Source organism: Phodopus roborovskii, unplaced genomic scaffold, assembly GCF_943737965.1.
Source record: "Phodopus roborovskii unplaced genomic scaffold, PHOROB, whole genome shotgun sequence".
NCBI classification, from domain to species: domain Eukaryota; kingdom Metazoa; phylum Chordata; class Mammalia; order Rodentia; family Cricetidae; genus Phodopus; species Phodopus roborovskii.
This window is the reverse complement of record NW_026125150.1, coordinates 102,209-127,777: the sequence shown is the minus strand read 5'-3', so window position 1 is coordinate 127,777 and position 25,569 is coordinate 102,209. Positions and strand designations below refer to the sequence as shown.

Genomic DNA, 25,569 nt, shown 5'->3' with positions numbered 1-25,569 from the left:
ATACATACATACACACACACACACACACACACAGAGAGAGAGAGAGAGAGAGAGAGAGAGAGAGAGAGAGAGAGAGAGAGAGAGAGAGAGAGAGAGTAGACACTAACATCTTTTTGAAGAAAGACTTCTATGGATAACAATGGTGTTCAAGACTCAAAAACACCAGAAACAAGTTTAAATTCCTCAATCAAATGTCTTTGTTTCCTTCTTGAAACTAAATACTTGAGGGTAGGAAATTTTAAAATAATCTTTAAATAATTTCTCACAGTTCTGGAGGCCTGGACGTCCAAGGAAGAGTAGCTGACAGGGTTGGTGTGTGATGAGACTCTGCCCTCCACTTCTGGGTAGCACCTGATTGTTGGTGTGCTCTGGAGGAGCTAAGTGCTTTGTCATCAGTCAGCAGGGCCGAAAGGCTGTTGCCCTAGCCCCCTTTAAAGGCATGAATCCATTCCTAAAGGTTCTCATGGTATAATCAACATTCTCTAAGGATTCAACCCACCATTTAATGTCTGAAATAACAAATATAAAGATCAATTTGCTACTTACTAGTATAAGGAAAAGCAGAGCAACTCCTGTATTCAGAAAACAGCTCTTTGATGACCAAAGAAACTAAATATAGTCTTTGACATGTGCTGTTTACAAGATACTTTCAAAATCACCCAGAATGTGTATGTTTTGAAGGTACAGAAAAATGTCTACAGATGTTTTTATAGATAATTGCATTTCCAGAGAGTATCCTTGGTTGGTCCAAGACTAGTGGTGTTTCATCACAACCAGTTATAGAGTATCCTACAGAATTCATCTAGAAGATCTCATTGACATAAGTGTATTATTTAGTGGCCATTTAACACTTTACTAAATTCTTTCTGAAAAATGGCAAATATATGACAGCATCTACCATCATAAAACAAACTAATTTAAATTTATTGTGTGGAAAATAGGGAAAAGGACAAAAAAGATGGGGTTGTTCTACAGTAATTTAAATGAGTTCATAAAGGACAAAATCCAAAATCTTCAGCACACAGCATGTCCTTACAATGTAGAAACAGGCCAGCCCTGCTTTCTAGCCAGCAGAATCATGGAGGCATAACTTCTCACAAGGATTCCTTTGTCAAGGACATTTCTTCCTCTCTGTGTCAGAATGGTACTTCTTAGGCATAAGCCCGAGGTTTTGCTTAGTCTCCCATCGGTGTAGAACAGACTGGCTGGATGCAACATCATGCCTCCTATCTTGATCCTGTAGGGGGAAAAAAATAACCCAACTCTTGCCTGCTGAGAACCAATAGTTTAGAGCCTGTTGCCCTCCTTAATGCCATGTATACGTTCAGGTAGGTAGTTTTAATCTAGATAGTTTGGGAAAGGTAAAACTTCTACAAAACTTAGTCCATTGGGTTCCTAACAGTAGTTGAAAGAAACCTATAGATGAGCAGCTAGATGATTAAGTGGGCTTCTGTAGTCAGAAATGGAGAAGGAGAAACTCAAACTTCTTTACAACAACCATGTCATTCTCACCTCTTCTGGCCACCTGTCTTCGCGGGGAAGCCTCTGCAGCCGGTTTTTTGTCAGCTCAAGTTGTAGGCCATCAAACCTGCATTTAAACCAGCGGTGAGCTTCTTCCAGATTAGCTGTTATCTGAACACAGAAACGGCCACAAATTCTTTTGTGTATGTGTATAGGAGATTTTTACCTAGCTATCAGAAGACTCAAATGCTCACATGAGATCCTTGCAATGTGTCTGTAAGTACACTAAACTACTATTAAGCTGAGGGAACATGCTGAGCAAGGCATTAAAGGATGCTCACACTCAGGCCTCTGCTTCCCACATGTTTTGTCAGTACTCCCTACATAGCCTACACCTAGTGAAGCATGGACAAAGTAGATCTAGCAAACGTGTACTGCCAAGCACTTTCTGACATTAGCGAGGCCATCATGTGGGCAAGATAAAAGCACTGGACTTCTTCGCTAAAATGTAATTTAACTTTTAGGAACTACAAAAATATTTTCAGGTCTGTTGGTACCACCTGGTAACAGCAACACTTCACTCTCTAAACCCAGCCCAATCCTCCTCCAAGTGTTCCCCCATCCCCGAAGTACAGGGAAAGACACTGAAATAAATTATACCTCCTGTTGTATGGCAAATGAGAGGGAACTGACATTGAAATATACTGAAAAATCTATTAGAATAACATAATAGTGGGTATTAGCTAATTGAATTATGTTGTAAACACAGTAATGAACAGTTCATAGAAAGTAAACATGGGCTGAGAAGGCAACTCATTGCATAAAATGCTGGCTGTGTAATAATGAGGACCTCAGTTTGATTCCCAGAACCCACATTAGAAGATAATCTGGGTGTGGTGGCGTGTACTTGTAATCCCAGAGCCAGGGAGGAGGAGACAGGCAGATCCCTGGGGCTCGCTGGATAGCCGGCCTAGTCTAGTTGCTGAGTTCCAGTCCAATAACAGACCCTGTCTCAAAAAAAAAAAAGGGTGGATAGTACCTGAGGATACTCAAGGTTGTCCTCTGGTCTCTACATGCATGATTACACTCATACACATGCACCCCCATACATGAACATATATGTATGTGCACACATACACTCAAAAATGAGAGTAAATGTAATTTTTATAAAGGGCCCAGAGAAAACTTCATAACCGGCACTCGAACGTTTCAAGTTTTCAAGAGTCCTTTTCTTTCTAACATCCTAGTTGGCAAGTTATTCTGCTGTGTAACTTAATGGTCATCCAGGAACCAATGATAAATTGACAGTTATGTTTCTGTGATACTTTACAATTTCCTTTGTATGCTAATGTAAAACCCATGGACATATTGTGCCAGGCTGGTCATTACTGTAGCTCCCATGGGTGAGAGTAGTGGTGTGAATATGCGGATAACCAACCACTTTCTGATTAGATTTGAGGCCTGTTTTACAGAAGGAAAACTCATGTCTTTTATTGTAAATCTAGCCAAGAACCTGTGGCCAGGGAAGTCAGAGGATGTTGAGCAGCAACATGCATTAGATCCACACCTTGCTGCCCTTCCCTTTAGTTTAGTGGTATGAAATTAGGCTTCAGATTTCATTATCATCAGGACACAGAATCTTATCTAAAATTCTTCACAATCAAGATAACACTTAGTAAAACTGTTGTTCCCTGCCTGCTGTACCCTGACAACTGTGTCAATGGCAGATGCCAAACACTGTATGCCCAGGGTTGCTCTATTTCTCCAAGTGCCTGAGTCTGGCTTACCTGTTCTGACTCCACACTGGCTTCTTTTAGTTTATTCTCTGTTGCTTCTTTACATTTCTTCAGGTGTCTGACAGTTTCTTCCAATTCCTGAAAATGTGATAGATTTTAATAAACTTCCAATGTACCACATAGAACCAAAATGCTTCAAATTTATAATATGGCAATTAGATCATGACAAGACAGTTATGACCTTGTATTTTGTATTTTAATACAATTTAATCTATAGTCTATCCAAAGAGTTTGATTTTAGTTTATGAATTCTGCCAAGAGAAATTAATTTTTTTTTAATTGAAAAGAACCTTTCATGGCTATTGGAAGACATGAAGTCAATGATCTCTTGAAGTTTGTTTTTGGTTTTTATAATTTTTGTTCATTAGGAATACGTAGATTCCTGTGGCAGCAACAAGTCCATTCTTTTTTGTAGAGAGAAATCAAGAGCTGTAAAGCTCCCAGAAAACCAGAGTCAGCTGCAAAGGCCCCATGCTAATGTTTTGTTTATATGAGCTCCTTTGTGAAAGCAAACTGAGAATGAAGATTATTGTCCACATTCCAAACTACCACGGTGTCAGTACCAAGTATACTTCAAAGGGCTCATGTGCTGAATGCTGACTCCAGCTGGTGGCTTTACTCGGGAAGATGGCAGAAACTTTAGGAAGTGGGGGCTAGCTGGTAACTGGGAGTATTTGAAGGATATACCCAGTCCCCTCTTTTGTTTCCTGTCCACCACGAGGTGGGCAGTCTCCTTCTATATATGTCCTTGTTCTCATGATGTCCAGCTGGGGTGCAGAGTTAAGAGAGCCAGGGTCTAGAGACTAAAATCTATGAAACTATGACCTGATGTAAATCCTCTTTTAAGTTGTTTGTGTCAGATGTTCTTGTCACTACAATGAGGAAAGTAATTAATGTACCATTTTTTCTAAACATGTGTCTGATGGGAGATGCCATTATGTATATATGTTTTTCATACTGGATAATGAATAAAGCACTGTTGGCCAATAGGAAAGGAAGATAGGAGGGACTAGGAGACAAGGAGGAAAGAGGAAGTAGGAAGGGAGGAGTCAAGATGGAGAGTCTGAAGAAAGCAGAACTGCCAGCCGCCTCTCCCTGGTAAGACCACGTGGAAATACATAGAAATAGGTTAATAATTAAGACAGAGCTAGCCTATAAGAAACAAGTAACTGGCCAACAGCATTATATCATATACAGAGTCTGTGTGTTAATTGGGGCTGGTGCGGCAGCGGGACAGAACCGGCGGCGGGAGGAAAAACCTTACTCCTTACATGTGTCTTAGTATTTTATCAACGTGAAGAGACACCATGACCATAGTAACTCTTATAAAGGAAAATGTTTAATTGGTTCAGAGGCTTAGTCCATTACCATCATAGCAGGGAAACATGGCCACATGCAGACAGACCTGGTGCTGGGGAAGCAGCTGAGAGTTCCACATCCTGATCCACAGCCAGCACAAGTGAACTGACTTGAGCTTCTGAGACCTCAAAACCCACCCCCCACAGTGACATATTTCTTCCAGGAAGGCCTCACCTACTCCAACGAGGCCACACCTCCTAAGAGTGTCAGTCCCTATGGACCAAGTATTCAAACACATGGGTCTATGGGGGCCATACCTATTCAAACCACCACAACAGTTTTTGTTGTTGTTGTTGTATAGAATCTAGGAAAATCTAAGCCATTTCACTGGATTTAGGCACATACACTTGCTAATAACTGTTTACCTCACAACGATTTTCTAGATCCTGCCTCATTTTCCGCTCGGCTGCTAGTCTCAGCTCCTGCTGTTTATTCCGTGTGGAGGTTTCATACTGGCTCTTGGCTAACAGCTCCATCTCTTTCTGCAGGGTATTCATTTCAGATACAAATCTCTGGATACTCAATGACTGGTGGGGAATAAGAAAGGAAACATGGTAAAAGCAAGTTGGATTCTTGATAAATAGTAAAACCAAGTTTGTAGGAATTATATTTTACCTGTTCGTAGTTCTTTTTCTGATACTGATCCTTAATTATCTCCATTTGCCTCAATTCCATTTCTATTTGCTGAAAGTAAATGTTCAAATAACATAAAAAAATATAATGGCCAGTAGATTAACTTTGGCTTTTAGGCTGGCTGAATTCTAAGTGTTCAGTTTCTGATGGGTTCTATTTCCTACCAAGCCCACTGACCCTGAAAGAGCCGGATGGGCAGTCTTTTATATACATCCTGTAAATGAGGACGTCCCACCTTGGGAAAGATGGATACTTCCACCAAAGCAAAGATGATCCCATAAAAGTAACCTGCCCACTTTCCCGAGAATACAGATCTTGCAGCCAGGGACCCTCCTAACCCACTGAAGCAGTAAGGAGAGGGCTGGGCTTCTCATATAACCTTCATCCTCTCCAAATTCTGCGCATTATTTGCCTTGGCCGACAAGTGCAGCTTTATTTGGGTCTTTTGATTCTTTAGTTTCTCCTTGTTACTGTTCACTACTTTTTCCAGCTCTGTAAGTTTCTGCCGTAGCTCTCGGTTTGTCCGGGACACTTCCACAGATCTGAAGTTGGCTTCATCAAGAGCCTTCTTCAGCTTAGAAGACAAAAGAACAAAAAAGAAGGAACGCCTTTTACCTGGTATTCATTCAGAGAAGCTACACTTTGTCCCTACATTTCCACTTCTGGCTGGAGAGGTGGCTCAGAAGTTAAGAGCACTGCTGCTCTTGCAGAGGAGCCGGATTCAGTTCTCAGCACCCACATGGTGGCTGGCAGCCATCCCTAACTCCAGTTCCAGGGGATGTGATGCCTCCTCCTGACCTCTGAGGGCACTATGTATGCACATGGAACACAGACCTATATGCAGGCAAAAGACTTATACATATAAAAAATAAGAAAATGATGCAGTGCATGATGTCTGATTACACAGATTTATGGAGAAACAAATCAAGTGATTTTCACTTACCATTTGAGAATATAACAAACACTCTTTAAACTAGATAATGTGAATGTTGACCTAAGCTCCAGTCTCAGCGTTTCTACCTATGAACAGGTTTCTGTAATTAACTTCCTCAAGTCTCAGGCCCATCAATGAAAATGAGTGAATCGCCTACTTAAGGGGATACATTAGAGTTTAATAAAACAAGAAAGAAGGCAGAACCCAGTTGTAGACTGTTATTTTAAGGTGTGCGACATTGTTTCTGCTGTGGCACACTGTTGCCAGGCTCCCTCATTTGTTCACCATTTTCACATATGCTCCTTTAGGGCCAGGGGCTTTAAATTTAGATTTACTTATGTGTCTGAGTGTTCTACCTGCCTGTATGTATATATGCCACATGTGCCTCATTCTCAATAAGATCAGAGGAGAGGGCACTGGGAATTATGGGACTCTGAGCCGTATGTGTGCCTGGAGCCCATTCCTGATGCTCTGCAAGACCAACAAGGGCTCCTAACTTCTGAGCCATCTCTCCAGCGCCACATTTCAGTTTTTGGTGTGTTCTGAGCAATGAGCTCTAATCAATAGTGTATTTTTACATTTAGGACACCTATTTGCTTCCCACAGAATTGCTTTTTATAACACATGTATACAGTGTCACAAAGCTTTTATAAAGTATCACTAGTTGAACTTGTTAACTGTACCTGCCAATAACAATTACTAAATATAGTATTTGGTAAAACACAATTCACCTCAAGTCTTATGTGTGTTTACTACTTTTTAGTATGTGTTTTATTATTTAAAACAATTCTTAAATTTAAATATATTTTGGTAATATTCTTCTCCTCACCAAAGTACCTCCAGATCCTCTCTCCTTCCCTACCCACTCAACTTTAAATTGTTTCTCAGTAAACAAAACCCCAACACAACAAAACCCCTCAAAACCAAGAAAATAAAAGCATACCAAATAGACAAAACAAACAAACAAAAAAAAAAAAAACAAAAAATAACACCAAACTAGGCCCTCCCTTTTTCATGCTCAGAGTACAACAGTTAAAGTGTTTATTCCTCTATTAAAATAGCTTTTGATTTAACTGTTCCCTTTTTCAACTCTTGATTATCAATTACTTGGCTCTGATTACCAGTTACCAAAACCTACTATGGTTTTCTTATGCCCCCATCTACTTTCTCTTTATTCTCCTCTACTTTCTACTGTCACCACAGTGACTTGAAGTTGTTCCTAGAGTGCTCATGCTTCACCTGACAATTCCCATCCAGTGGTCTACAAGGCAAGGCTGTGGGACCAGGCTGCCCATTTTAAGGTAACTTCCCTTCTCTGATTTCCAGTTTTGTAGCTCAGCTTTGCCCTGCATGCCTGTGACTCAAAGCTATGGCTTCATTGCTTCTTGTCTCCCACCCATCAACCAGCCTAAAATAAATTTTCTCTTACTTAGAATTCCTTCAAAGCTGTACACTACCTCTAGTTATCCAAGAAAAGCTCTCTGATGTCTTGCTATTTTTCTCATGTCCAGAGTGGCCATCACAACTAAACAAGGGTTATTTGGCTCATGCATACAGCATGTATCACATCTTTTACAGCTGTTTTCTGTTTTTTTGTTTTTTTATACAAGGCCTCATGTAGTCTAGGCTGGCCTTGAACTCAGTATGTAGCTGAGGATAACCTTGAACTTCCTGGTTCTCCTATTTTTACCTCCCAGGTGTTGGGCTTACAATTGTGTACCACAATGTGCTGCTGGAGATGGAGGCCAGAGCTTTGTGCAGCTGAGCAAACATTCTACGGCCCTTCCACTGCTGTTGCATGTGCAGATACACTGTAGTGGTGAGGCGGCAGATGGGCTGAGGAGCATCACATAGATGGCAGTCTTCTCAGGCCTCTGACAGGAAAGTTCTTAAGGTACCCCTCTGCCAGGCAGGGGACTGCTTATCAGAAATAGCTTTCTTAGAAGTGTGGCCAGAGGTGGCCAGAGTACACCTGGCTCAGACAATTGCAGACTCTGCACCAGCTCTGCTGGTGACCCTAAGAGGTGCTCCCCCTCACCTCAGAAACTTCCCTCTGTGCGGCTTTCTCGCAGTCTCTCTCTCAGTCTGAAACTGCTTTCTCAGAGCTTCAATGCGCTCTGCATGCAATTCTGCTTCTACTTTGGACTCTTCAGTCATCCGCTCTCTGTTTTGAAGGAAACATGATAAATTCACTTTAAAAAATCATCTTAAGAGTCAAGAAAGCTCAATGGCTCCTTCTGTGGGCTCTTCCTTCTTGAAATCACTGCCACTGCTACCCTGACCTCCATTCTACCTGTACTTTCCCATGAAGACAACACACTTCAGTACTCAGCTCTCATCCTTGTAAAGATGAATTCTAAACGTGACCTCTTTTCAGAACTACCCTGCCTTTCTACATCTCATAATTGTATCTCAAAACCAATGTGTCTAAAACATAATTTCCCATGCTTGATCTTTCTTCCTAAGTGTACACACAGGTTAGTATAAATCTGCACAGTATCAACAGGTTGGCAGTCCTCAGGTGAGGTAGTATTCTTTGATGAAAATGGGGCAGGGTGGTATGTAGACACACTCTGAAGCCAGTGCTACAAGGTCTCAGTCTCGCCGTACTCTCCTGTCACTGACCTTACAATAATCACTTTAGCAAAAGTGATGGGGGTCATTCTATGGTTCCCTTCTCTCACTTCCTCCCAGATCACCCCTCTTTCCCTACTCACTCAAAGCTACATCTTTTCTTGCTCTCTCATATTAGAAAACAAACTGGAAGAAAATTATAAAATAACATAAAATAAAAACAAACAACTAAACAGAAAAAAAAAAAAAAAAAAGAGTACCTGAAGAATTTTCAGGATAGTTAGGGATAGGAATGACTCACTAGGAAAACAATCAATTTATCCGACTTTGATATATTTTTTTTTAAATAATTCTGCCAGCTACTATACACGATATTGTTTTAGCCAAACTGCACAGCTTTGTGGCAGTAACATTTGACCAGAAAATAAACTTTGCACAGATTTCATGTGTAGAAAGCGCCTTCTCTGCCTCAGCATCTGCCCTGACCCCGCATTGGCATGTACAACCAGTGACAAGAGTGAGGTTCTATACTGAGTTTCCCTAAGCATAAATGTCCATACAATAATATTAATGTCTGGATCATATTTACTGAATACTGTTTATATAAAAACTTTCATGGTTTGACAGAACCGATTTCAGGCACACATTAACATAATGGGCTATCATCTGCTTAGATATAGTCTTTCCAGTTCTGAATGGGTAGTCCACTCAGACTACTGTGATTCCTTGCCCAAATCTGCATTATTTATTTTGGTTTCCTTAACTTTTATTTATAAATGTGTGCATGTACACATGCCATGCACACGTCAGAGGACAACTCTTGTGAGCTGGTTCTTGTAAGACTGGGGATTGATCTCAGGTCATCTGCCCCACACAAGTACCTCTGCCAACTTAGCTATCTCTTTCAGCCCCTACTTTGGTTTTCTCGAGACAGATCTTACGATATAGCCCACAATGGCCTCAAGCTCATGCTCTTCCTACTTCGGCCTTCTAAGTGTGAAACATTTCCGTGTGCCTCCCACACCTGGCTCAAATAATGCTTTTAAAGGATGGTTTAAGGTCGGCAGTACATGCAAGTGTCCCCCACAGCAGTCTTTACATTTTCTGGCTAACTTCACAAAGAATCATCTTGATAACAGGTGAGGAGACCTGGAAAGGAGACCCACACAGGCATGCTCCAGCAGCTGTTGCCTGCTGCTGTTCAGCTATGCTTGCTTGCTCACCACCAAAGAGAAAGGGCTTCTCTACCGCATCTGAATAAGCCACTTACTCCTCCAGAGGCTCTTCCCTAATTTCACTGAGTACACGACCCTTACTTGAAGGCTTCTAAGTTCTGCCGCTCAAGTTCTTTGTTTTCCAGTTTTTCTTGGATGTGATCTAGCTTAGACTGCAGATGGCCATTTGTCTGGAGAGCTTGCTCTAGGCTCAAGGCCAGTTTCCTGTTGTCCTCTCTAGTTACATCTAGAGACTTCTGGAGTGGCTCAATCTGAAAGGGAGAAGAGCACCTGTCAGTCCAGGGCAGTCAGTACAACAGTCTTTGCTCCTAACACTTTCTTTGGAAGTGCCATGGAAATGATCAGTTGAAACTAGAAACAAATACACTGGGTAAAATATATAATGCACACACACAACTCAACAACCATCCTTGCCTAAGAGATTCTCAGAAGAATTCCCCCAGAGGTCAGAGAGCACTGAAAATAGAGCTATCTTACAATGCCTCTTCTGGCCTCATTTTCTAGGAGGTTAAAAAAAAATAAAAAAAAAAAAAAAAAAAAGGCAAGTATTCCTTGTATATTCTTCCCAAACCAGGCTTATTTAAGGGCTCCTGTAATGGCTGAGTAGGGGAAGGCAACTGCCACCCAGCTAGCCAGCTTGAGTTCAATCACTTGTACCCATCCCACAAGAGGGGATGGATTCCCACAAGCTGCCACATGACCTCTACATATGGCACATGTGTGCTGGCCTCCAAATAAGTAAACATCAAAAGGCTCATTCATGTTTGTTATATATAAACATGTATGGATACATACAATGGGCACACATGTGTGCACATGTCTGCTCACTACCAATGTCATCATCTAGCTGTGAGATTATAGGTTGTTTTCTAAGACATTTAACTCCTGAAACAACCTGTGCATTGACAAATGAGGATAATGAAAGAGAAAATCAAATCAAAGTTATAATTCATCACCTATTTCCTATTCATGAATATGTTGTTATTGTCCAAGATTCTTAATTGAATGAAAAGGAACTTTCTGTATTTCATTTCAATTTTCTAAAATAGTAATGTCTCAATAAGCTGAGCGGGTCAGTGTGGCCAGCTCTGACACCTGGCCTCTACCTCACTGCTGTGCTGGGCCTCCACAATCAGCATCCTGGCCTGCCACTGGTCCACTTCTGCTTCCAGCTTCTGTACTCTTTGTTGATTTAGAGACCTGAAGATAAAAAGCATAAGACATGATTTTAAGGAAGGGTACAGGAATGATGACACTGCTTGGAAGTACCAGGACACCTTTCTCTTGGAAGCTTAGACAGCATTAGTAGCAGTAACTACACCTGCTCAAAATATCAGAGTTGATAAGTAACAATTGTTTCTTCATCTTCAGGCCAAAAAAGAAAGGCTCCCAAGGATATAAAATTTTATCCCATGTGTGACTCAGTCAGGCTTAATCATTAGGCTATGAATCCCTGTTTTTGACTGAATTCTGGGACAGTAATTTTGTATAATGCTTTACCAGTTGGGTAAGGTTTGGCCTGCTGTTGAAACTTTTGCTTCTAAATATAATAGCTACTTTGAAATGTATTGTGACAAGTAAACTATTTTATATACTATTCTCTTGTCTTTTAAAAACTTTAAGGTAGTATATTAACATTTTTATAACATGAAATAATAAAGCATGGTAAAGAAAAAGACAATTCTCTTGTTTTCTCATAACATACAAGCAATATGAACCAGTAATATACATTCCAGAGGCACTATCAGCCTCAGACCATTTTTATAATTTTCTAATTATTGGTTTTCATTTCATGTAATTTTGAAACATTAATGTCCACTAATAAAGCACAGCTAAAGTTAATTCTCAGGATGATTAACCAAAAATAATTATTAATCTTGAAATAATATAGTAATAATTGAATAAGTTGCTTGGCTTCAAGTTTGTGTGTGTGTGTGTGTGTGTGTGTGTGTGTATGTGTAGGGATTGAGTCTGGACTCTAGCACATGCTCCACAAGTGTTCAACCACTGAGCATGCTCTCTAGATCTCTTGCCAAACAGTTTTCTTGACATTATTCTGTAGAGCCAAGGACAAAATTAAGCTTAAGAGGCAGAAAGTAACAAGGTTAAAAAAGTCCATGAAGTTCAAGGATATGCTTTCCTTCATGCCACCTGGCCTTTTTAGAAAGCCTTTTAAAGTGCAGGTTTAGCCCCTAGTCTGCTAGTTCTTTAAACACCAACTTGGTGAGTTTTTCAAAGTAAATGATACTCAAGAGGCCTCATGTCCTTCCTAAACACAGCAGAAACATAAATGTTGTACCTTTCCTTTTTGAGGCCTGCAATCTCCGAATCTCTCCGGCCGAGCTCTATCTGGACTTTCTCCAGAGCTCCCTGCATCTTACTATGAGAAGCCAGCACATTTTCCAGCATGATTGTGACTTTGCAATTGTCTTCTTTAGCCTCTGCTAATTGCCGCTGAAAGTTTCCCACCTAAAAGACAAGATAGAAATAGGGAAAGTATATTTCACTTTTGTTTCTTAAGTTATTGTGCTTTCAGAAAGAGAAAAACAGATCCTACAGTCTGTGGGAAATAGCTTCCTGCCCACTGCCACGGCGCAGCTCACAATTACATGGACATACTGGGGCCAACAACTTCTTTGGTTCAGAAGTGATCTTGGTAAGCATGCCCAGCTAGCTGTCTTCTAATGGGCTCAGAAAAGGAAAACATCTGAAATTATCTGAGGATAAAGACTGGGGGAGAAAGTGGAAGCTGCTAAAGAATGATGTGGCCATAGGTCTCCCTCTTCAAAGACATAACACTTATCGCTGGCTGTCAAGATGTTTGAGATGGGCTAGAAAAATGGTTCAGAGTATATAAAGCACTGGCCAGTAAGCCTGATGACCTGAGTTTCCTCTCTGGGATATATATGACAGATGGAGAGAACTCCTGCAAATTTCCCCCTGACCTCCACAATGTACACACACACATTCACATAAAATCAAATTTTAGGTGATGTTATTCACACAGAAGAATAATAATTCCGTCATTTGTAGTAACATGGATGGAAGTGGCAGACATTAGATTGAACTGAAATAACTCAAGAATAGAAAGATATGTATCATATATGCTCACTTAAATGTGGGAGCTAAAACCCTGACCTCAAAGAAGTAGAAAATAGTGTCTGCTAGAGCCTAGGGAAGGTGGTGGAGGATGGACACAGGGTGGTTACAGTGGTGCTACTGGATAGGAGGCAACTCCTAATGCTTTTTAAAGTCAATAAGATAACATAGCTGCAAAGAATTTGTTGAGTGTTTCACATAGAAACAGTGTAACTAGCTAGTAAGGGATTTATGGAGTGTGCCTGACACAAAGGAACAATACATTTGAGGTGACAGGTATGCTGAGTATTCTGGTATGAGTCAAGTTTTATAGCTGCATGAAAATGTCATATAATATCTAATAAATACACACAATTACAATGTGTGAATGAAAAAGTCTAAACATTTTAAAAAGCTGGGAGAGGACTTCTGCTAAATCACACAGGAGCACAGAAATGTCAAGGAGAAGAAGCACTGTGGTGTCATATGACACTCAACACAAAGAATAGGCTAGACAGGATGACAATCCCAGCCCCAGGTCAGGACCACAAGGGACTAAGATAGGATAGACACTCTCAGACCCTGTGTTAAAAATCCACACAAATTAGATAGTAAAACACCCACAGAAGGTGATTACTACCAAAACCAGACAGAATTTAATAGAAAACAATCAACTTTTTTTCTTGTAGTCATAGTGCATTATTATAGAAAAAAATCAACAATGTTAGCCCTTCACTAATCACAGCTTCCCCTTTCATGGATGAAAAAGGAAGTTAGTGGGTGTGGCTTGTCAGGCTTATCATGGTGCCTGTTGGAAAAGGATGTTCAGAGAGGACACCTTGCCTTCTTGCTCTCCCTGTCCTCCAAAGCTTCCAGGTCCCCTCTCAGTTTCTGGCTCTCTTTCAGGGCAGCATCTCGACACTTCACAGCTTGGACCAGCTCTTCCTCATTTTTCCCAAGAAGGGATTTCATCTTGGAAGAAAAAAGAAATAATGCATAACTTTCTAAAACACAACCAATCAGTGATTGGCACAGAAATTTAGAGAACAAACATGAACAATTAAACTGCTTATCCACTAATACATAAATGCCACAAGGGTTTATTTATGTAACTACATTCAGAGAAGACACATACACACAAGAGTAAGACTATGGAGCTAAAAGTTTGAGAACTTTTGAAAATGCAAACAATTCCAGACTGAGACAGACAGGCGAAGATGCCTTGGTGAGTCTGGGTAAATGAGAAAAGTCAGGAGAACAGAGTTAAAGACAGAAGAGGAGGGGACTCACAGGGAGTGAGAGAGGACAGGGAAAGGTGCAGGAAATAGAGTCCTGACGCCTGAAGGGGCAAGCAGCACAGACCCTCAGTGTGACTGGTTAGCACAGGGGAATTGGAAGCACCATCAAAAGGGGAAAGCAGCAGACACTGTACCTAAGCACAGGACAAGCTCCTGAGCCACCGAGACATCTGCTGGGAGAGTGACTGCTCTCCATCAGAACATTCTAAGAATGAGCTGTTCACAGGGAACTTTGAATGCTTGTGAGAAAACTCCAAGAAAACAGACAAGAGTCTCTAGTGACCTCGGTTTCTTCAAAACTTGAAATTATTCTTGGATGTGTGTTTGTGCCCCTCCTAGGTGTGGCAGACAGGAGTGAGATCATTTTCTTCATTGCAGCTGACTTATTTGTTTATATGCCTGTATGAAAAAACATGTTTTTGCCATGTGTGGCTTGTCCTTGTGATTGAACACCATACTATGGGATTCTTAACCCTCCAAGTATAAACTGTTTGATGCTCTGACTACAGTTGGCTATTGGATGAGACTTCCAGGCCCTTCTCTCCCAGCTTCAGGCCACCAACTAGAGTGGTAAGCAGCTCCTCAAACCTTAGAGTGTCTTAGCCATGAGCCATTTAGAGAGGGAAACTATTGGTTAAGACTATCCCACCTCCTTCCCGCCTAATACAAGGGCCAATCAGAAGTCAAGGAACCTGGAAAGGAGAAGTTCAAGTACCAGGAGGCTCCCCTTGGGCAATGAAGGGTACAATGACTAACAATGATGGGGTGCTGGGACCTTACTTAACCCATCACTTGAGGATAAATGAAGTCTCACAGCCCTGAGCCTGATGTCCCCTCAGAGTCATCCATCCATCTGGGGTGGGGGTCCGCTGATGGCAGCACTGACTGCTCTGAAGCTCAGTGGAGCCCTGTACTTCTTCAGCCTCACCCTCTAGCTGTGGCTGACCCTGAGTAGGGTTTTGAAAGCACAAGAGCTGTCCTTGTGTAGATCTCTGTGCTTTGCTAGCCTGCCACCCTCTAAAACACACTCAGCAGCCATCCTTTGGTTGCCACGCTAGCTACCCAAGGAGAGATGAGACTAAGGAGTCTCTGGCATATACGGAAATCTGCTGGGACAGGATTCAAAGCTAATAATGGTGGTCAGCATGGGCTCTGGTACACAGGGGATGGACAGTCCTAAAATGAAGACAACTCTGACGTCTAACGCAGGCTGAGTCCTGGTTCAGCACTGCCCTGAATGGTAGGAAAGGCAGACTTCAACTGATCCTTTCCTTTTTCTTGGCAGGCAATTTTAGAGGACCCATTGAGAAGCTGTTCCAATGCTTCATCCTTTTTCTGTATGTGTATTCCCTTATTCAAAAAATGTCTTTAAGTAGTATTTCTCACTTTGTTTTTAAAAATATTACTACTGTGTGTAATATGCAGTGTATGATGTGTGACTGTGTGTGTCACAGCTCACATATGGAGGTCAAGAAGACAACTTTTTTGAGGTATTTTTTTCCTTTCATCTTAAAAAGGGTTCCTCAGCTCAAACTCAGGTCATCAGGCTTATGTGCCAAGTGCCTTTAATAGTAAGCCATCTTCTTTATTCCATTCATTTACTGCTTCTACTTTTACCACTAACTTTAACTTTATAGTATACTCGCAATACTCACATTACCTTTGCCATTTCCATGGTTCTGGTATTGTATTAATTTTTAGTGTATTTCTGTATCTTGTTTGGTTTAGAGTTGCTGCTGCATAATGAGGGTTACTCTGAGGGTTGCTGGGAATTGAGTGTAGGTTGCTTACTAAGAAGAGTCTCAAATGAAATAGGAACAGACATTGGATCCTAACATGTAGAAACTGCATCACAGAAATACAAGAAACATGTAAAAGGAGCAAGATATCTCCAAAGACCATGGCTTATCAGTTATCACATCCTAAGAGACTGTCATGGTTTAATGACAAATTGAGAATCCAAAACTCTATTTTTAAAAAATAATGATTTCAAGCAAGCACATGAAAGGGAATCAATTCAGAATATAGAGTTAAAAAGTCAGTATGCCAGCAACATGCTTGAGAAATATAGCAAGGAAATTGATATTTGAAAAAAAGAAAAAGAACAATGTTAGAAATGAAAAACTCAAATAAAAACCACCAAGGAAAGCATAAGCCATAGATTTGATCAAACAATTGAAAGAACATTAGTGGACTGGAGAGAGAACTCAGTGGGAGAGGAAAGCATGAGGACCAGCGTTTCAATTTCATTATCTATGTAAATGTCAGGCATGGCTACATATGCCTGTAGCTCCAGCCTTGGTGGGTGGAAGCAAGCAGATGCTGGCCACCTGGCACAGCTGAAAGGGAGAGCTTCAGGTACAGAGAGAGTTAAAACGAACCACAGACCTCACACACTTAGCGCATACAGAACATCCCTTTAACACTAGTGTAGTGCACATGCATCTCAGCTGTTGGGGCATGGCTTTTACTGGGGAAATGTGTACACATGTCCATTAGCTCCAGATAGGAAACCAATGAAAAACCAAAGCAATTACTCTAAGTCCAACTTGGGATCACTGAGTTTAGCAGACTTACAAGAACATAGGTGAGGTATAAGCTACTTTAAGATATATGGATAATAACTGCACTGAATCAGCACCAGAGTTGTCTTCAGTTAATCTTCAACCTCCCATGAACTCTAGTTTAGAACCTTTCTAAGATCACATGCTGTTGGGAGGCAGAAAGGAGTAGTAATTGTGTTAGCAGGTATGACTTTCTCTGCCTCTCCTACTGGACAATAGTAATAGTTCCATCATCATTGCCACAGAGCCAGCTGTCCCCCTAATTTTCTGCTTATTTCATTGGTATGACTACTAGGAAAAGGTGTATTTGTTCCAGGATAGGGATGGGATAGTCATGTTACATGCCAAGGAAAAACCTATAGTAACTGTAACAATCCTGTACGACTGTCTAAAATCAGTAACATTTTAGGTGATAATACAAGTCTTAACAGAAACAAAAATATCAAAGTAATTTTTGCATCTTAATATATCACCCTATAATAAAACTAGAAATCAATAGCCATTGACACTACAGAAACTCCAGATACATTGAGATTGAACAGTTACCCTTTAATAACTAGTGGGCCATTAAAGAAACCAGGGACAAAATATTTTTAAACCCGAGAAAAATGAAATGAAGACAACCTGTCTAAGTAAGGACAGAGTTAAGGCAGCTTTCATCCATAAACATACAGTGTGTGACATTAAGAAAGCAGAGTGCTCGCAAATTAATGATATACACAAAATCTTATAAAAACAAGAATGAGCCAAGCCCAGAAGCAACAAATGAAAAGAAATAATAAATAAACGGGGCACTAAAATAAAAGAACAATGGAACAAAACAGTTGATTCTTGGGAAACAAGAAAATGTACAAACCCTTAATCAAAACCCAAAATTAGTAAAATAAGGAGTTAAAAGGGAGACATTACAACAAATATCAATGAAATACTAAGGACCATTAGGAGATATTTGGGAAATTTACATTTCAAAAAGCTGTATTAAAAAATTACAGCTAAGGCCAGGTGGTGGTGATATCTTCTTTTAATCTTAGCACTTGGGAGGCAGAGGCAGGTGGATCTCTGTGAGTTTCAGACCATCCTGGTCTACAAAGTGAGTTCCAGGATAGTCAGAGCTGCACAGAGGAACCCTGTCTTGAAAACAACGATGACAAAAATAAATAAATCACATATAAACAAATGGATAACCTCCAAGAAAGATATAAATTAATTCAAGATGACATGAAAAAATATTAAATAGATCTCTAGTAAACAAGGAGACTGAAGCAGTAATATTCTCCCAACAAAGAGAAACACTGAAGGGGAGGAATGCCAAATTCTACTACACCTTTAAGAAATATCAATGCTCTTCAAATTATTCCATAGAACAAAAACAGAAGGAACATTACTATTCTACAATGCCAGTATCACTCATTCAAGACTGACTAAGAATCACCAAAAGCTGGGAATGATGGCCTGTGTTGTTAATCTCAGCACTTCAGCAGAGGCTCTATGAGTTTGAGGCCAGCCTGTTCTACATAACAGACTGTCTCAAACAGTAACCAAAAAAACTAGCATAACAAAAAAGCAAAGGGATAGACCAATTTCCCTGATAACACAGATTCAGTTCTTAATAAACACATGCAAATCAAATTCAATAAGACATGAAAAACACCATACACTAAAATGAAGTTGGTTTCTGACTACAGGGATTGAAAGGATGAAAAAATACAGCCTAACTCTCCAATGACCACAGAAAACTAGAAGTCTGAAAAAAAAAGCCCTAAACACCTTAAATTCCAGACCCTGTCCCCTGGCAGTAAGCAGACAAAAGGTCACATTCTTTGCTGTTTACAACAGGACCTGTGAGTACACGAGTACAGGAAATGAGCTTTGTCACCCCACCCAGGAGCCCATGCAAATGCCCACCTCCTGGGCTATAGAAAACTGATTGGTCTATAAAGCGCAGGCTTGCAGGCTTGGAGGGTTTAAATTGATTGGTCCTCACCAATTGGTTTAAGATGCATGGGCTTTGTGTAACCCTATAAAAGCTGTCTCAATTCTGTACTCAGGGTACTCAGTCCTCTACCCCTGCATGGCACATGACTGTGGACCCCAGTGCACTTGGAATATAAAAGACCTCATGCTTTTACATCAAGTCTGCTTCTCATGAGTGATTTGGGGTGTTGTCTTTCCTGAGTGTGAGTGTGAAGGTCCATGCTCTGTGGGTCTTTCAGGATACAAGGTTGGTTAAACAATCAATAAAGGGAATACAGCACATAGATCCAGGAATAAGCATTATATGATCATTCAAATAGATGGATTAAAGGCCTTGGACACGGTTCAATATTCCTACATGATCAAGCTACTGAAAAGCTAGGTATATTTGATGATCCCTCCTGGAAGGCATCACCCTCCCTGTGGAGTTGGGGGCAGGATTGGATGGGAAAGGGGTTCAGGGGGCATGGGAGGGAGGGAAAGGAGGGAGGAAGAAGGAACTGGAATCGAAATGTAAAATTAGAAAAAATAATAAATATTAAAAAGAAAAAAATACATTAAAAAAGAAAGAATATATGTCAATATAACATATAAGTTTGTAATGATATTATGAATATTACATTAAATGAGGGAAATGGGATAATTTCTTGAAAAATAGGAATGGCATAAAGGTGAACACATTCCATTCTTATTTAAGACAGTGCTTGAAGTTTTAGCTAGAGTAATTAATAATCAAGAGAAGAAAATAAAAGAGACACAAATAGGAAAGAAAGCAGTCAAATAATCCCTGCTTACAGACAATATGATCAATCCTATGACACAATTAACCTTCATTTTTAACTTGACTGAATTTAGTTATGGGGTTGGGGAGACAGCATAGTTTGATCCAAAACACCTACATACAACTGGGGTGCAGCAGCATGTACCTGTAAATCCCAAGGCTGGGTAGGCAGAGACTAGAGAGTCCCTTGGGCTTAGCCTGGCTACCTTGCCTATCCATGAACTCTTGGTCTATGAAATTCTGTCTCAAAAACTATGATGGGAAAAGATTAAGAAAGGTATAACACATCAATCTCTGGTCTCTATATGTACATGTATACAAACATGTGCACATGCACTCACACGTGTGCGCCAGTGTGAGCGCGCGCGCGCACAGCGCGCACACACACACACACACACACACACATTATTAGACATCACTTATTAGACATAACTCTCAGCATGTCTGTGAGGGTTCACATTCCCTGAATGTGAAGAGCACCATCCTAAGGGCTGGGGAGCAAGACTGAATGAAAAAGGAAAATGGACCAGTATCATCAGCTCTCTGCTTCTTGGTCTCCCAAGACTCCTAGCTGTGTCCCCCTGCTGTGGGGACTCAGCCATCCCTTCTCTACCAGAATAGACTCCCCCCTCAGCCTCTGCACCAAAATAGAACTTTCATTTTAGCAGCTGCTTCCTCATAGCAATGAGAAACTAATAAAGGACCTCTAACCTAAAGACCACAGAGATCCTACCAGAAAACTCTTCAGATCTCACAGCCCCATATACATCTGTGTCCATAATACCTGGACGCAGAATCAACATATAAAAACCACTGATTTTCCTATGTGTCAATAATGAACACACACCCTGAGAAAAAACTAGGGAAAAAATTCCTATTTAGAATTGCTTAAAAATAATATCTAAGAAATAAATGTAACCAAGAAAAAAAGACTTCAAAAATGAAAACAAACTAAAGAAAGAAACTCAGCTGGATGCAATGGTCCACGCCTAGCACACAGAGGCTAGCAGATCTCTGAGTTCAAGACCAGTCTGGTCTACATAGGCCAGTCAATAAATCAATAAAATAAAAAGGTGACATTAAAAAAAAAAAAGAACTTGAAAAAAACACTAGAAGATAGAAAAGTTGCCCATGCTCACAGATCAATAATATAAAAACAGCCACCTAATCAAAAGCAATCTATAGATTCCCATGATATCCATCAAAATTCCAAGGCATTTTCCACTGAATTAGAAAACACAATATAGAATTCATTGAGATTCCAGACAGCAAAAAATAAAATAATGAAAAAATGAAAAAAAATGAAAAAAATAAAAAGATATCTGGAGGTATCTCAATACCTCTTTCAAATTATACTACATAATTGCATGCTGGTGTCACAAAAACAGCATGCAATAAGTTGCATGCTGGTGTCACAAAAACAGATACAGATCAATGAAATAAAACAGAGGACCAAGAAATTAACACAAGTAATCACCTGATTTTTGACAAAGGTGACAGAAACATACATTGATGAAAATACAGTCTTCAACCAATGAAGCTAGGAAAGCATTATTACACATGCTGAAGAATTAAAGTAGATCCAAACCACTCCATCTGTACCGAGATCAACTCAAAAGGCAGTAAGTGTGTAAAACACCCTCAGTCATCAGAGAAAGGCAAGCTGAAGCTTCCTTAAACCTGTATCTAAGCCCAGTCGGAATGGCCATCCACACCAAGAGAAAACGGCAGCAAGCACTGGGCAAGAATGCAGCAACATGGAACCCTTCCATACTGCTAGTGTACCCACAATGGACAGCAGCATGGATGTTCTGAAAAAATTAAAATCTGCTCTACCACTCCTGTGTGGCAGCCTTTTTCTTTTGGGCCACCAACCAGCTCCCAAATCATGGCACAGAGACTTATTCTTAGTTATGAATGCTCGGCCTTAGCTTGGGCTCATTTCTTCCCAGTTCTTATAACTTAACCTGTCTTTCTTCATCTACATTTTGCCACATCGATTTTTACCTTTCTTTCTGTGTATCTCACATTCCTGCTGCCTCATGTCTGACTGGAATGTCCCAACTTTCTCCCTCATTGTCTCCTCCTCCCATCTCGAGAAGCCTGGATTTCTTTTCCAACTTATCCTCTATACTCACCAGCCTTACCTATTCTTTCTTTGAATAGCTATTGGCTGTTCAGCCTCTTTATTAGACCAATCAGGTATCTTAGGTAGGCAAAGTGAAACAGCAATACATCTTTACATAGTTAACAAATTCAGCACAAACGTAACACATCTTTATATCATTAACAAAGGCAGCATAAACAAATATAACACACCTTCACATAGTTAAATTATTTCACAGCATAAACAAATGTAACACATCTTTGCCCAGTTAAAATAATACTTTATAACACCCCTGAGTGTATATATGAAGGAATCTTAAGCAAACCACAGAGACATCTACACATCCACAATACTGAAGCAGTATTCAAATTAGCAAAGATGTGGAACCAGCCCACATCCCATAATAGATGAAAGGGTAAGGAAATGTGATATGCATATATGTGTGTGTGTGAGAGAGTGTGTGTGTGTGTATGCATATGCACATGCACTTTTACTCAGCAATAAAGAATGGAATTGTGCTATTTGTCATTGAACAGATGGGAGTGAATATCATCATATTAAATGAAATAAGCCACAGAGGAAAATATACTTATTGTTATATGTGAAATCTAAACTTAAATACATGTAAAATTAATGTATAAATAATAGTAGGAAGGAAGGGGTCTAAAAGTGGGAAGGTGGAAGAAGAAAGGATAAGGCAGAAGATAAAATGAAAACAAATGGATAATTGATACAATAAAATCCAAAAAACATACACATAGATCTGCATAATAGTTTCAGATACACATACAATTTTACATCCTACTCTTTCTAAAACTTTATCTCAAAATAACTGTAGGTTCTCAGAATGTTACAAAATAGTACAAAGAATGTCCCCCTGTTTACCACAGTAAAGTGTCACATGATTACCACCCAGGTTACAGAACTCAACCCGTTTCTTTTTCAACCATCATTTATGTGTGTGGGGTGGTGCATACAGAGTTCTGGGTGGTTTGATCCCATGAGAGCATCTGTGTGCCCTGGACAAGCAGCCTGCAGAGCTCTTCCTCAAGTATTAACGCCCTTTTTTATATTTGCTCTCTCCAATCCCAGCCATTTCTTGACATACACTCATCCATTGCCTTGCTGCTTCTTTCCTTTAAAAAATGGCAAACATCTTCCTACGGCAACACTTTTATTGTAATAATTCATATAATTCTTTCTACAATGCTTTTCTAAAGTGTAAGTGACATAAAGCAAGTTGCATAAAGTGTACAAACTGATAACCTCTGGCATTTGCATACACCCTTAACCCACTACTTCATTCTGGTTTTATTTGTATTTATCTATTCCACTAGTAAAAATATTTACTGAGAATATAGAAATATATCTCCTTTGGAAACTAGGGTATGGTAGTTATTGTTTTAAATATCAAACAAAGGTTGATGTTCTTTCTAGCACATTTTTCCAAATGTTCAATATATTGGGACTTACTAATATATCTCTATCTTAACAGCAATCTTTAGCCAAGCATTTCAATCCAAATTTCATGATTATGCATAATTTTTGAATTTTAAAATATCAAAGTTTGATTTAGAAAAGTCAGTTGTTATTAAAACAACTTTCCTATCCCCCAAACAAAATTCTGTGGCAGCCAATTTTTATTATTGGTGAAATATCAAATTTCCCTGTTACTCTAGCCAAACAGGTTCCTAGATTGTTCCTCATTCTAAATTAAGTAAGCCTGAAATTTCCCTAAGATTCAGTGTATGTTTATTACTTACCGAATCGTGTTTAAGAAAAGTTGAGTCCTCATTTAGGAAGGGTCTTGAGGCAAGAATGTCTATTTTGCCTTCCAGCTTTCCCTCCATGGTTTTAATAGCATTTAAAAGAGTCTTTAGAGAGATTCTGGAGTCTCCAATCTCCTGAGACATTCTCATAGAAGGCAAGGTAGGTGCAAAGCTCACTCGGCGTGCTGAATTCGGAACAACATTGGGCAAGGCAACTGTTTGAGCTCTTTCCTTAACATTACTAACATAAAACCTCGAGCTCTCAAAGGGTTTAGAAGCCATGAGCCTCTCTGGAGATTTCCTTCTTCTTGGAGGCATCACCAGCTACAGGTACCAGAATCAAGTAAACCTAAGACTTATGTTTTAAGGAGTATCTGCTTTAGTAAGATAAATGGCAGAATGTTCCAGAAGAAGCTGGAAAATGTATTCCTTGGCAGCAAGAATGAAAAGATCACAACGTTGTCTAGGACCCAGTGAAGAAACAGGCCGTAGCCTGAGCTTCCTCAGGAGAGTCTAATGAGGGCCTCTTTATAACTTTGTGACCTCAGCATACATCAGTAGAGTCAGTTGGTTAGAACCCCGTGGGGATTCCATTTGAAGACATTCTAGTACTATGGTTATTTGGAGTATATGTACACACACGAAATAGAAACAGAGCTTTCCAGGTATACTAAGAGTTAAAGATTTTTACAATGATCTAATTTACATATATTTTGTAGACTTGTAATCACTGAACTGAATTACTTTAAGTAAAATGTTCATGGATTAAGTTCTTTACTAAGCACTTCCTATATTTTGCTTGCTTAACTTTACTCTTATTGAAATGTTATGTGACCTACAACAGGTGTCAGCTTTTACAGGCACCGTGCTGACAAGTAAGCCCCTCCACTAACAATACCTCTTTCAGGTGAGCTTCTGTCTGTTGCAGATATGCCTTGTTGACACTCAGTTCTGAGTTTGCCTACAATTCAAAAAAACAGAGATACTTGTTCCTCATGTGAATTTGACAAAAAAAAAAAAAAAAAAAAAAAAAAAAAAAGTTAAGGTTTGAAATAAAAAAAAGCTATGAGCTTATAGAACACATGAACTTATTTCACAGCAATGCTTCTGTGAGTGGTCATGGAACAACGTATTTTCTTCTGAAAGTCATAGCTTCCTATTCTGCAACAAATTTCAATGAATGCTATATTCATAAACACAAAGCATGTTGAACAGACTAATTTTGTGAAAGACATCTTTATGAATCACCCTTTCTGTCTCATCAGAAGCTTAAACTGAATCAAGAGAAAACATTCACCTTTCTAGGATTCTTTGGGGAGGTGGGGGAGAAAGGCACCAAGCAATGCCTTAAAAACTGCAGCACTGGAACAGCACCTGATAGCAACCCACTTTCTGCAGACATCATACCTGAGCATGTTTGACCTCTAAAGTCTTGTTCAGTTTCTGCAGATGGTCATTCTGCAACTTGGTTTCAGTAAATGAATGTAGCTGTTCTTCTAGCTGTTTAACTTTTATCTATAAGGAAAATAGAACAATAATGAGTAAGCCTAATCTCCAAGGGGAAGATGATGTCATAAATTTTAAAAAAAAAGTTAGAGGACACTTAAAATTTGAAAAAAAAAAATCCTACACTTTCCTAATCTTGCAAAACAATTCGGTCTTAACTTGCTGCTACAAGCAGGCAATAGCTGTGTAAACATGCCAAGACAACACTTCTGATTTCTACGGCCTAAGGAAAATCCAGAAGGATTACTGTGAATTCTTAAATCAAATTACTATTTTATGGGATAAAAATAATTTTATACTTCCCCCTTAGGACTTGCTGTATTGTAGCCATGGAGAAACAATAAACATACTGTCCTCAAAGTTACTTCATCTTTTGAGTTTCTCACTTGGTAGAGATTCTTACTCAGGATATTTAAAATTGGAAAGAATACAGAAGTACTGGCCAGAAGCAAATAAACACTGCTCCCTTAGGTCTGGTGATTTTGTGAGCCTTAAAACCA

The 25,569-nt window shown here is 39.7% G+C and overlaps 1 protein-coding gene across 1 annotated transcript in view; it reads right to left on the bottom strand.

Moving 5' to 3' along the window:
- Nucleotides 1-899: 899 nt before the first annotated feature.
- LOC127226198 (coiled-coil domain-containing protein 150-like) overlaps nt 900-25,569 on the bottom strand; it is a 79,106-nt gene continuing 54,436 nt past the window's right edge. Inside the window, 14 exon segments of the mRNA XM_051190127.1 lie at nt 900-1,237; nt 1,513-1,632; nt 3,249-3,335; nt 4,982-5,143; nt 5,232-5,300; nt 5,629-5,823; nt 8,222-8,253; nt 8,256-8,347; nt 10,074-10,243; nt 11,099-11,192; nt 12,292-12,461; nt 13,914-14,042; nt 24,462-24,524; nt 24,971-25,078. Of these exon segments, the coding sequence (XP_051046084.1) occupies nt 1,112-1,237; nt 1,513-1,632; nt 3,249-3,335; nt 4,982-5,143; nt 5,232-5,300; nt 5,629-5,823; nt 8,222-8,253; nt 8,256-8,347; nt 10,074-10,243; nt 11,099-11,192; nt 12,292-12,461; nt 13,914-14,042; nt 24,462-24,524; nt 24,971-25,078 (1,617 nt within the window). The 3' untranslated portion in view covers nt 900-1,111.